The sequence below is a fragment of the Hyperoodon ampullatus genome (genome assembly GCF_949752795.1).
Source record: "Hyperoodon ampullatus genome assembly, chromosome: 13".
Lineage (NCBI taxonomy): Eukaryota > Metazoa > Chordata > Mammalia > Artiodactyla > Ziphiidae > Hyperoodon > Hyperoodon ampullatus.
Genome location: NC_136926.1, coordinates 18,945,721 through 18,959,442, shown reverse-complemented (window position 1 = coordinate 18,959,442; position 13,722 = coordinate 18,945,721). Strand labels below are relative to the sequence as shown.

The following is a 13,722-nucleotide window of genomic DNA, read 5'->3' as shown; positions in this document are numbered from 1 at the left end:
CCACAGAATCAATTCTCACACAGTGAATAAAACGCTGCTTAAATGCAGAGGACATAATGGAATTATACTATAAATACAAAAAGTATTTTTTTAATTAAGTTAATCATTTTACAGATCATTTGGTAAATTGGTTCTACTGTGTTTTTTTCTACTGAATTATTTGCTAAAGATATTCTTACTACCATGAATCCACTATAAGTATATATCAAAACTCACTGTAAAAACTAGTAACTCGTTATACTTCCTTGATCCTCTCAGTTGGCTTGTTTATTTAATTTAGTTTTTTAAGCATGTAAGGCAACTGAGGCTGAGAGCATTTAAGTGACCTGGGCTTATCTCAGCATCCTTTCTCTACTGGAGCTGGCCCTTGATATCCATCTACACTTGCAGGTCCTGGGCTATTATTACCAGGAGGCTACGCTTGGGAAACTACAGAGAACTTTTCTGCTTTTTTTTTTTTTAATTAATAATGTTGCTGTTCGAAATCATTTGATTTGTTGTACACTGGTCTTTCATCTTCAGGAGAACAAAGGGGAAAATGAGGTATTAAGAAGCAGGTGGGGAGAGGGCACACAGCAGAAGCAAGAAGAACTACAATTCTGCAGCCTGTGGAAGGAAAAACCACATTCACAGAAAGACAGACAAAATGAAAAGCCAGAGGACTTCGTACCAGATGAAGGAACAAGATAAAACCCCAGAAAAACAACTAAATGAAGTGGAGATAGGCAACCTTCCAGAAAAAGAATTCAGAATAATGATAGTGAACATGATCCAGGACCTTGGAAAAAGAATGCAGGCAAAGATCAAGAAGATGCAAGAAATATTTAACAAAGACCTAGAAGAATTAAGGAACAAACACCCAGAAGAATTAAAGAACAAACAAACAGATATGAACAATAATAACGGAAATGAAAAATACACTAGAAGGAATCAATAGCAGAATAACTGAGGCAGAAGAACAGATAAGTGACCTGGAAGACAGAATGGTGGAATTCACTGCCATGGAACAGAATAAAGAAAAAAGAATGAAAAGAAATGAAGACAGCCTAAGAGACCTCTGCAACAACATTAAGCCCAACAACATTTGCATTATAGGGGTCCCAGAAGGAGAAGAGAAAGAGAAAGGACCAGAGAAAATATTTGAAGAGATTACAGTTGAAAACTTCCCTAACATGGTAAAGGAAATAGCCATGCAAGTCCAGGAAGCGCAGAGAGTCCCATACAGGATAAACCCAAGGAGAAACACGCTGAGACACACAGTAATCAAACTGACAAAAATTAAAGACAAAAATTATTGAAAACAACAAGGGAAAAATGACAAATAACACACAAGGGAACTCTCATAAGGTTAACAGGTGATTTCTCAGCAGAAACTCTACAAGCCAGAAGGGAGTGGCATGATATATTTAAAGTGATGAAAGGGAAGAAAATTACAACAAAAACATGATGATCCAAAACCTATGGGATGCAGCAAAAGCAGTTCTAAGAGGGAAGTCTATAGCTGTACAAGCCTACCTCAAGAAACAAGAAAATCTCAAATAAATAATCTAACGTTGCACCTAAAGGAACTAGAGAAAGAAGAACAAACAAAACCCAAAGTTGGCAGAAGGAAAGAAATCATAAAGATCAGAGCAGAAATAAATGACATAGAAACAAAGAAAACAATAGCAAAGATCAATAAAACTAAAAGCTGGTTCTTTGAGAAGATAAACAAAATTGATAAAACTTTAGCCAGACTCATCAAGAAAAAGAGGGAGAGGACTCCTATCAAAACAATTAGAAACGAAAAAGGAGAAGTTACAACAGACACCGCAGAAATACAAAGCATTATACGAGACTACAACAAGCAACTCTATGCCAATAAAATGGACAACCTGGAAGAAATGGACAAATTCTTAAAAGGTATAACCTTCCAAGACTGAACCAGGAAGAAATAGAAATATGAACAAACCAATCACAAGGAATGAAATTGAAACTGTGATTAAAAATCTTCCAACAAACAAAAGTCCAGGACAAGATGGCTTCACAGGTGAATTCTATCAAACATTTAGAGAAGAGCTAACACCCATCCTTCTCAAACTCTTCCAAAAAATTGCAGAAGAAGGTACACTCCCAAACTCATTCTATGAGGCCACGATCACCTTGATACCAAAACCAGACAAAGATACTACAAAAAATGAAAATTACAGACCAATATCACTGATGAATATAGATGCAAAAATCCTCAACAAAATACTAGCAAACAGAATCCAGCAACACATTAAAAGGATCATACACCATGATCAAGTGGGATTTATCCCAGGGATGCAAGGATTCTTCAATATACACAAATCAATCAAGGTGATACACCATATTAACAAATTGAAGGAGAAAAACCATATGATCATCTCAAAAGATGCAGAGAAAGCTTTTGACAAAATTCAACACCCATTTATGATAAAAACTCTCCAGAGAAAAGGGAACTCTCTTGCACTGTTGGTGGGAATGTAAATTGATACAGCCACTATGGAGAACAGTATGGAGGTTCCTTAAAAAACTAAAAATAGAACTACCATACGACCCAGCAATCCCACTACTGGGCATATACCCTGATAAAACCATAATGCAAAAAGTCATATACCACAATGTTCACTGCAGCTCTATTTACAATAGCCAGGACATGGAAGCAACCTAAGTGTGCATCAACAGATGAATGGATAAAGAAGATGTGGCACATATATACAGTGGAATATTACTCAGCCATAAAAAGAAATGAAATTGAGTTATTTGTAGTGAGGTGGATGGACCTAGAGTCTGTCATACAGAGTGAAGTAAGTCAGAAAAACAAATACCATATGCTAACACATATATATGGAATCTTAAAAAAAAAAAAAAGAGGTCCCGAAGAACCTAGGGGCAGGACAGGAATAAAGACGCAGACATAGAGAATGGACCTGAGGACACGGGGAGTGGGAAGGGTAAGCTGGGATGAAGTGAGAGAGTGGCATGGACATATATACACTACCAGATGTAAAACAGATAGCTAGTGGGAAGCAGCCTCATAGCACTGGGAGATCAGCTCGGTGCTCTGTGACTACCTAGAGGGGTGGGATAGGGAGAATGGGAGGGAGACGCAAAAGAGGGAGGAGATATGGTGATATATGTATACATATAGCTGATTCACTCTGTTATAAAGCAGAAACTAACACACCATTGTAAAGTAATTATACTCTAATAACGATGTGAAAAATAATAATAATAATTAAAAAAACTCTCCAGAAAGTGGGCAGAGAGGGAAACCTACCTCAACATAATAAAGGCCATATATGACAAACCCACAGCAAACATCATTCTCAATGGTGAAAAACTGAAAGCATTTCCTCTAAGATCAGGAACAAGACAAGAATGTCCACTCTCACCACTATTATTCAACATAGTTTTGGAAGTCCTAGCCATGGCAATCAGAGAAGAAAAAGAAATAAAAGGAATCCAAATTGGAAAAGAAGAATTAAAACTGTCACTGTTTGCAAATGACATGATACTACACATAAAGAATCCTAAAGGTGCCACCAGAAAACTACTAGAGCTAATCAATGAATCTGGTAAAGTTGCAGGATACAGAATCAATGCACAGAAATCTCCTGCATTCCTATACACTAACAACAAAAGATCAGGAAGAGAAATGAAGGAAAAAATCCATTCACCATTGCAACAAAAAGAATAAAAACCTAGGAATAAACCTACATAAGGAGGTAAAAGACCTATACTCAGAAAACTACAAGACACTGATGAAAGAAATCAAAGATGACACAAACAGATGGAGAGATATACCATGTTCTTGGATTGCAAGAATCAATATTGTGAAAATGACTATACTACCCAAAGCAATCTACAGATTCAATGCAATCCCTATCAAATTGCCAGTGGCATTTTTTACAGAATTAGAACAAAAAAATCTTAAAATTTGTATAGAGACACAAAAGACCCTGAATAGCCAAAGCAGTCTTGAGGGAAAAAAAACGGAGCTGGAGGAATCAGACTCCCTGACTTCAGACTATACTACAAAGCTACAGTCATCAAGACAATATGGTACTGGCACAAAAACAGAAATATAGATCAATGGAACAGGATAGAAAGCCCAGAGATAAGCCCATGCACCTATGGTCAACTAATCTATGACAAAAGAGGCAAGGATATACCATGGAGAAAAGACAGTCTCTTCAGTAAGTGGTGCTGGGAAAACTGGACAGTTACATGTAAAAGAATGAAATTAGAACACTCCTTAACACCATACACAAAAATAAACTCAAAATGGATTAGAGACCTAAATGTAAGATTGGACACTATAAACTCTTAGAAGAAAACATAGGAAGAACACTCTTTAACATAAATCACAGAAAGATATTTTTTGATCCACCTCCTAGAGTAATGGAAATAAAAACAAAAATAAACAAATGGGACCTCATGAAACTTAAAAGTTTTGCAAAGCAAAGGAAACTACAAACAAGACAAAAAGACAACCCTCAGAATGGGAGAAAATATTTGCAAACAAATCAACGGACAAAGGATTAATCTCCAAAATATATAAACAGCTCGTGTAGCTCAATATTAAAAAAACAAACAACCCAATCAGAAAATGGGCGGAAGACCTAAATAGACATTGCTCCAAAGAGGACATACAGATGGCCAAGAAGCACATGAAAAGCTGCTCAACATCACTAATTATTAGAGAAATGCAAATCAAAACTACAATGAGGTATCACCTCACACCAGTTAGAATGGGCATCATCAGAAAATGTACAAACAACAAATGCTGGAGAGGGTGTGGAGAAAAGGGAACCCTCTTGCACTGTTGGTGGGAATGTAAATTGGTACAGCCACTATGGAGAACAGTATGGAGGTTCCTTAAAAAACTAAAAACAGAATTACCATATAATCCAGCAATCCCACTACTGGGCATATACCCAGAGAAAACCATAATTCAAAAAGACACATGCACCCCAATGTTCATTGCAGCACTATTTACAATAGCCAGGACATGGAAGCAACCTAAGTGTGCATCAACAGATGAATGGATAAAGATGTGGTACATATATACAATAGAATATTACTCAGCCATAAAAAGGAAAAAAATTGGGTCATTTGTAGAGACATGGATGGACCTAGAGACTGTCATACAGAGTGAAGTAAGTCAGAAAGAGAAAAACAAATATCATATATTAACACATATATGTGGAACCTAGAAAAATGGTACAGATGAACTGATTTGCAGGGCAGAAACAGAGACACAGATGTAGAGAACAAATGTATGGACACCAAGCAGGGTAAGTGGCAGGGATGGGGGTGGTGGTGGGATGAATTGGGAGATTGGGATTGACATATATACACTAATATGTATAAAATAGATAACTAATAAGAACCTGCTGTATAAAAATTAAATTAAATTTAATTTAAAATTTAAAAAAAAGAAGCTGGTGGGGTAGAAGATCAAATACTTCTTTAAATTTTTTTTTCAACTACTGAGTTGTTAGAGCATTTTGTAATTACCCCAATAATAATAACAAATGATTTGGAGGACATTAAGTGATTAAAATATCAGCACCATAGTTAAGGGAGTGAAAAAAAAAACTAGGAGGAAGATTTATCCCAAAGCATTATTTAATTTACAAAATGTTCACTCTGGCAATACCAATAAGGGGGCAACGTCAGAGGATCCTGGGACGATGGTGGTGTCAGTGGCAGCACAGTTTTGGGATCTTCCCAAGTCCCTCAAGAAAAACACAGAGCAGGCAGATAACAAAACAAAAACACAGGGACAATATATACACAAAACTAGGTGATAACCCAAATGCAGGTGTGTGGAGGAAAGCCACCAACAGCCACACAACCCGTGTGTTGTCGGCCTCTGTGCAAAAAAATCCATGGGGCAGCAATGGGGTGCCCCACAGATCTGAGAAGAGCAGGCCAATATGAGGCCACAACGGAAACGGGAAGGGGCTTTGCCTTCTCCAATAGCAGGTGAGAACAGGGACCTGAAACGAAAAAGGTAGGAAGGGGCTGGAGAAATCTAAACCCCAATACCCTAGAAACCAACCAGAGAGGACTCCCTTCTGAGACAGGCCCACACTGAGTGGAAATTCCAAGAAATGGAATCAAATCTGAGCAGGACAGAAATAAGATGGACAAAGGAATCAGAAAGATCAAAAAAAAGCAGGTCAGGAAATCTGACAGCAAGCCACCATGTTTCTGAACACTACCTGAAAAGGACAGAAGAGGGAGCTCTGTGAAGTTAGAACAGCTTTATGAACCAAGCCAGCTTCTGAAAGCTTGGGAAAACTAAATTCACATAAAAATAAGAGAGGGAGGAAAAAAAAAAAAAATCAAGGCTCCAAAATTACTATGAGAAAAAAAGAGAATACATCCCTGCAGACAGTACAAGAATGCTAATACGACCAGCTCCAAAGAAAGATAAAAACTATCACACACATTTCGAAAGACATTATTAAGAAAACAATACAAGACAGGAAACATTATAAATCAGAACTTGAAAAACTCAAAAGTAAGGTGGCGGAAATCAAGAAAAAAATTAGAATAAAAAGGAAAAGTACTTTAGAAACAGAGACTAACAAAGAAAAAATATAGAAATAAAAGGAAAAGTACTTTAGAAACGAAGACTAACAAAGAAACTAAGAGCAAATAAACATAAATAATGTCCCCAAAGAAATAAAAGGTAAAAAGCAGAAAAATTTTAGCCTAAAAGAAATGAGTAAGAAAAAAGGTTTGGAGAGAAACTGACAAATATCGAAGATAGGTAAATAAGATAAAGCATTTGGATAACAGGAGTCCCCGAAGGGAAAAACCAAAGCAAAGGAACAGAACAAATACTGAAGACTCTAAGTTAAGAAAACTTTCTTGGGGGCGGGGGGGAAGACCTGAAACCATATATATTGAAAGAGCACATCACACACAGAAATACCAACTCAGAATAACCAACAATAGTCTAGTAAAATTACTACATTTTAAGAAAAAAAATCTTATAAACATCTAGGCAAAAAGAACATATACTCTATAAGGAAAAGAAAATCAGATTTTTTCTGATCATCTGATTTTTACAGCAACACTTTATGCCAAAAGAAAATGAAATACTTAGATACTCAAGGAAATACTGCAAGCCAAGAATTTTATATCCAGAAAAATTCACCTTTAAGTATAAAGGTCACAACAAGCTATTGTCAATATAGAAGAACTTAGAAAATACAGTTCCCACGAGCCTTTCCTATTTGATTCCATCCCTTGGAACTGCTCCTCAGGGTGGGGCCTGTCCCGGAAGGGAGCCCTCTCTGGTTGGTTTCCAGAGTACTGGGGTCTAGAATCTACCAGAGAAGGAGCTTCAGATGATCCAAGTGCCTTTTTTTTTTAAAACTGCTTTCAGTAATCATAATGATGGTGATACTCTTAGTAGTTTTAGTGTGAGACTATTGTATGTATACTGTGAAAAAGCAAATGAGATAGATTAGGATATTCTAATTCATCCTGAACCCCTGAGAACCAGGATTCTTGGTGTGAAAGAAAGGAGACAGAGATGTATTATTAAAGAAGTTAGGTAAAAACTATACAGTCCTGAATTTGAACTGGAAAGATTAAGACGAAGTCACAAGGTATTATATCTTTAAATATATATATATATATATATATATATATATATATATATATATATATTCTAGCCAAATTTACTGCAAAGTCTTAAAAACAATGATCTCTACGGTAACAATGAGCATCCCTAAGCACTCAGAGAGTGATCTAGAAACTCCATTTTCCATTAAAACAAACCAGAGCTTCTGAGAGAAGTGGCAGATTTGAGGTGTGACGTCAGGGATGGGCCTGGGACACCTGGACATACCGAAGAGCAAGGAAGCAACAGAAACAAGTAGGGTCCTTCAGGAGGACTCAGGAACTGTGAAGAAGTTCCCACTAACACAGACTGAATCCCCGGAGCTTTGAGAAAAGAATCGTAATGGATAGAAACCCCTTCAGTTCAAAATGAAATGAAAGGGGAAAAAAACCTCCAAACGAAGAACTAATTGGTCACCTTCTGAGGAAGATAAAGAACCAATTCATTATTTTGAAAACTGGGTAAATAAAAGGAAAGAATCAAGCATTTACCCTGCTTTCCTATTATGAACTATACTCCTGGGTAACTAAATAGTAGATAACAGAGAGCATCACCTTAAAAATTCTACCAGCTGAAAACTGAAAACAAAATCATAGCATTTAATATCGCCATTTTGAGAACCCCTAATGAGTTGCTGGATCTAGGTGCTGGGCATCAATAACTGCACAAATCAAAAAAGAGCAAACAACCAGGCCTCTTGACACCTCGTGCCTCCTGAGGGGAGACCAGAGCACGAGCTCTAGGCTTGTCAAAGGGATGGAATCTGAATCTAATCATGTTCTAGGATCCAGCTGCCAACTCGCAAGAAATCTGAAAGACAGAGTAGCAGGTTGAACTGGACCACGAGGGTGCAATCAGCAAACTCTGGACTTATGGAAGCAACAGGTCAAAGATCAGGCTTCTCCAACAAGAAAAGGATGGAGGAGGAACCTGTAGATTAGGGAAGACTTAAAAGGCATATCAAGTGTTTAAAACTTGGAAGACTAAGCTCTAGCGTCTAGAGATGCACACTTGACTGATTAAAACCACAAAGAAAGGCAAGGAAGTGAGTTTTACTGGTTACTTGGAGAGGGAGGGGTGGATGGGGACTGGGATGGGGCACAGGGAAGAGACTGAGAAGCCTGGGAAAGTTCCATTTCTTGACCTGGGTGGCAGTCACAGGGTGTTCACTCAGTAATAAATCTCCTAACTCAGTTCACTTTTCTTTTTTATGAATTTTTAAAATTTATTTATTTTTGGCTGCGTTGGGTCTTTGTTGCTGTGTGTGGGCTTTCTCTAGTTGTGGCGAGCGGGGGCTACTCTTCGTTGTGGTGTACGAGCTTCTCATTGCAGTGGCTTCTCTTGTTGCGGAGCATGGGCTCTAGGTGCATGGGCTTCAGTAGTTGTGGCTCACGGGCTCTAGACGCGTGGGCTCAGTAGTTGCGGCGCACGGGCTTAGTTGCTCAGCGGCATGTGGGATCTTCCTGGACCAGGGATCGAACCCGTGTCCCCTGCATTGGCAGGCAGATTCCCAACCACTGTGCCACCAGGGAAGTCCCTCAATTCACTTTTTCACTTAATTGAACTCACTTAACTGTTTGTTTAGTGTGTTTTATAATACAAAGGTTTTTTTTTTAAAGGGCAATGTGACCAATAATGCTGGAAATGGGGAGGGATGGATCAAACCCACTTCTCCAAGAAAGGTTAACACTCTTAGTTTAAGATTTGGGCATCAGGTCTAAATACTGTTCCTTTCCCTTAGCAAAATGTGTCTGTAGCCATTCAAATGATCAGTTTAGCAAGGCATGTTAAATGGAACAATTCCTTTTGATAGCAGCATATTTCTTTGATACACTTTGGCTGCCAAAATCATGAGATCACAGGAGGAGTTATCCTCAGCCAAAAGTCCATGAGGAAAAATGGGTAAACGTTTAAATGGCACAGTTCAGGAATTAATTTCTGTTTATGTAAAATAACTGTAATTAACAAAGCCTTCCAAACAATGTTTCTAAGTCTGGTTCAGTGCACAGAAAACCAAGAGGGGGATAACCAAAGTGCAGTTCTCGCAGCTCTCCACCTGCCAGGTGTGAGGCTGCCTGAGGGATGACCTGCCTCCACTCCAGGCACAACTTCAGGGCTCCCTGTCTGCGCTCTTGCCCAGTCTTTGCAGCAGATGTTGGGCTAGGATTAAAAATGGATCCAAACTCATAATTACATTTGAAGGCTAAGAAGAACATAATCAAGAACAAGAAGCTTCACATTCACAAGTACTCCAAAGCCTGGTTTCATACATAACCTACCTTTGGAATCTAAACTGGGGAACATACAAAACTTACTTTAACAATCTTTCAAGTTGGTTATTTGTACATCTGCATAAAAAGGACTTTATTAACCAGGGTCCAATAGACATTAGCTTGGAAATAAGCACCTACAAAAACTCTTTACTATCTTTCAATATCTGTTTCATATCCCATCTATCTATATAACCTTTGGCATCGTATTTCACTGTAATATGCAATTCATGCTAGCAATTTTTTCTCTCCTTTTTTAGAGGGGAGGGAGGTCATGTGGTGCAATGGCATTCACAGAATTATTTGAAAGTCATTTTACTTTCCCTAAAATCTTCCCATCAAGCAGATGTGTCAACTGTTAACAAGGATGTGCACACACACAAGCAAAAGAAGAAAAAAGACAAGAGAGTACAACTCCTTGATATAAACTTGTAAAACGGCTTATCTGCAGTTAAACTTCAGTGTCGCTAAATTCTTGTATAGTCCAATGGACAATCAAAACTCTATGATTTTCTGCATTTCAAGCCTCCACACACACACTCTTTGAAGGCAGGAGGTGAGTCTCGCTGGCCTGTGTGCCCGCCACACCGAGGGAACTTACCATAACCGTGCAGTCCTCTGAGCCGCTGGCAATGACCTGATCATTATGTGGGCACCAGTCTATGTCCAGCACTGGTCCTGTGTGACCACACACTGTGGGGTAGGATTTGTCAATTCGACCAGTCTGAAAGGAGAGAGAAACAGACCTATTATGTAACAACAATGCCACAGAGTTTGTATGTTTTGTCAGACCCACTTCTCCTTTATTACTTCTACCCCAAACTCTCAAGAATCTACAAATTATGACGTTCATATCAGCCAACGTCAACTGTTAAGAAATGTCAACTTGCATTTCTAGAAACAGTTACTACCAAGGATACTCCATCAAATTAAGGATCTACATTTCCAAAACCACAGAGATTTTATTTAATCAACGGCCTTAATAGACACAGCAAAAGAGAATACAAGAGTCTTTTTACCACAATACACTTCTAACAATAGCCTATTGTAAATTATAGGTGTGTTTTTACTGTTTAAAAAAAAACAAACCTGGTATTATTCAAAATGTAAAATATAACCTTTAATATGATAAGCTAATGCCCTTGAATATACAAATGAACAGTTCTGGAAGTGGATGGCACTTCCAGTGAGCAAGCAAAGTGAAGGTAATAAAAAGAAAAGCTTTAGCCACTGCCCGGGGCCGAAGGACATAGTATGTTTCAACGTCTCGGTCTCTTCCATCAACAGAAACGCCAGCCGGGCCTTCTAATTAACCACACCTTAGCTCTCAGCCATTACCCAGATCCACATCTCATTAAGAACTCAACTTCTAATGTTGGTCATAGCAACCATCACAACGTGCTCATGTTACACACTGGAACCTAACAAGCCAGTCTGGCTTATCGGACCAATTTTGTCTGGTGTTAACCAAGACAAATGCTATTACAACAACAGCTGTACAAAAGCTGCTTCCTTTTAAAAAGGTTAATGCCAGTCCTTGCTGACGTTCTTCTACATATGCTAAACGCAGGTGAACAGAAAGGAATCACCACGATGCAAAAGTGAACCTATTTTTTGGTTGATGCTACTCTCCTGTTATGGCCAGCTGTCACAACACGGGGGCAGGCTTCTTGGAAAATTTTCAAGATCAGTAAATCTGGATTTCTCCACTTTGACTTGACTGTGGAAATCTCCAGAGAAGCAGTGTGCTAAAGCACAAAGACCACAGGCTCCAGAGTCAGACAGATAAGGATTCAAGTCCAGGCTCTCTTAGTTAAACAGTGTGTGACCTCAGACAGGTAATCTCTCTAAGCTTCAGCTCGTCATCTGTAAAATGAGTAACAGTAATACTTACCTCCCAGGATTACCGTGAAGAGTAAATGAGAAATGAGGTAAATCATAACCTAGCATTATAACTATCTGTATAAGGTGTGTAAAAAATTAATTAGAGTACCCAGAATACAGTAAATACTCAATAAAAAGCCTGCACTTATTATTAGTTCCTCCTGTATAATGTTAACTTACTCAATCATTAAGAATTACAAGCGTGTGTTATCCGTGAACTCTGGGCCAGACACTGAGCTGAGTGTTGGAGACACAGTGGTGAGCAGGGTGCCCTCTACGTCCTGGCCAAGCGTGGAGTCCATCTAAAGCTCCAGTTAGAGCGCAGCACAAGACGTGCAGCACCAGGACAGGCCCAAGGCGGCAGGAACACAGAAGAAGGACATTCAAGCAGCTGTGCGGGGGCTCCAGCCTTTGGGAAGGTTTTCTGTGCAGAAAGGTGAGTTCTGAGTTGAGGTGTGAAAGTGCACCAGCCTACGGACCTGAGGCCTGGGTTTTTTCACAGGCTCCCCCTTTCTCTTGCAAAACTAATTCAACCCAGAGTTTCGGTCTCCTGAATTGCATCACCAAAAACAGGAATTCATAAACGAAAATGCCAAGGAAGAAACACAATATTACAGAGAACCTGGGTCTTGTATGAGAAGCCACATGGGTCACTGATAGGCCAAGAAGCAGTGAGGGTCAGGGACCAGGCTGTCAGGGCTGGGGTGTGGCACTGCCATTTTCTCCCCTGAGGCTCTGGCCAAATTACTGCATCTGGTGACCTCAGTTTCTCACCTGTAAAACGAGAACCCTAGAATTCTTTCTTCAACAGCTGATGTGAGAATTAACTGAGACGATCAAGGTCAAGCACTTGGTACCGTCCCAGCACCTCTAGTGCTCAAAAAATGTTACCCCAAATTTAACAACTGCCAGAATCCATTGTACCAACGTCCCTGACTGTACCCTTCCTTAAAGAAGGAACTGCTACTGAGCACCCAAGCCAGGTAGTTTTACCTAATTCCCCCTGTGATGCTCCTCCCCTGGAGTTCCTACCCCACGTAATGGTCTACTACTCAAGGTGCTGGCGGTGAACTCACAGGTGTTTTGTTTTCTAATATTATTACTGTTTTATTATGTATTATTATTATTTAAACTATAGATATAGTTACTCTCTTGAACGTGTGATATTTAGTTATTTAAAACATTCTGAGACACAAAGGCCAGGTTGAGGTCTGACACACATTGCAACAGACATTCCAGAAGGAGAGAATGCAAGAGAAACAAAACACTGAAGAGATGAGGGCTGAGGATTTTCCAAGTTTAACTGAGGGCATAAGTCTTCAGATTGAAGAGGCACAGGTCCCAAGTAGAATATCTTAGTGCAATTCAGAACACCTAAAACAAAGATAAAATCTCAAATAAAAGCAGCCATAGAGAAAAGACAGATTACCTACAGAGAGAATAACTAGACTGGCTGTGAGCAGACTTCTCAAAAGCAAGTACAGAAACAAAGACATCAGAAACTATCTCAGAAATGGGAAGAAAAACAACCACCTGTGCATTCTATGCCCAGGTAAACTATCATTCAAAAGTGATGACCAAGAAAACAAACAAACAAACAAACAAAAACCTCAACATTTTTAAACAAAAAGATACAGAAAATTTACCATTTAAAGACTCTTATTCAAAGAATTACGTTCTTGGACTTATCTCAAAGAATTTCAAAATTAATTTCAAAGAACTAAGCTCAAGGACTTATTTCAAGAAAAGAAAGTGAACCAGAAGAAAGAACTGGGATACCAAAACAAGAAGTGAGCAAAAAAACTGGTAAATGTGGTCAGTGTAAATAGGCATTGACTGTATAGAACAGTAGTAATTATGACTAACTGGAGTACAGGTAAGACAAGGCAGAACTAAAACACTAAACAACAATAACAT

The 13,722-nt window shown here is 38.8% G+C and overlaps 1 protein-coding gene across 1 annotated transcript in view; it reads right to left on the bottom strand.

Moving 5' to 3' along the window:
• The window catches only part of CORO1C (coronin 1C), a 51,156-nt gene that overhangs the window by 19,417 nt on the left and 18,017 nt on the right, over nucleotides 1–13,722 (bottom strand). The window contains exon 2 of the mRNA XM_079716985.1: nucleotides 10,523–10,645. Coding sequence (XP_079573111.1) covers nucleotides 10,523–10,645 — 123 coding nt within the window. The remainder of the gene's footprint in view (nucleotides 1–10,522; nucleotides 10,646–13,722) is intronic.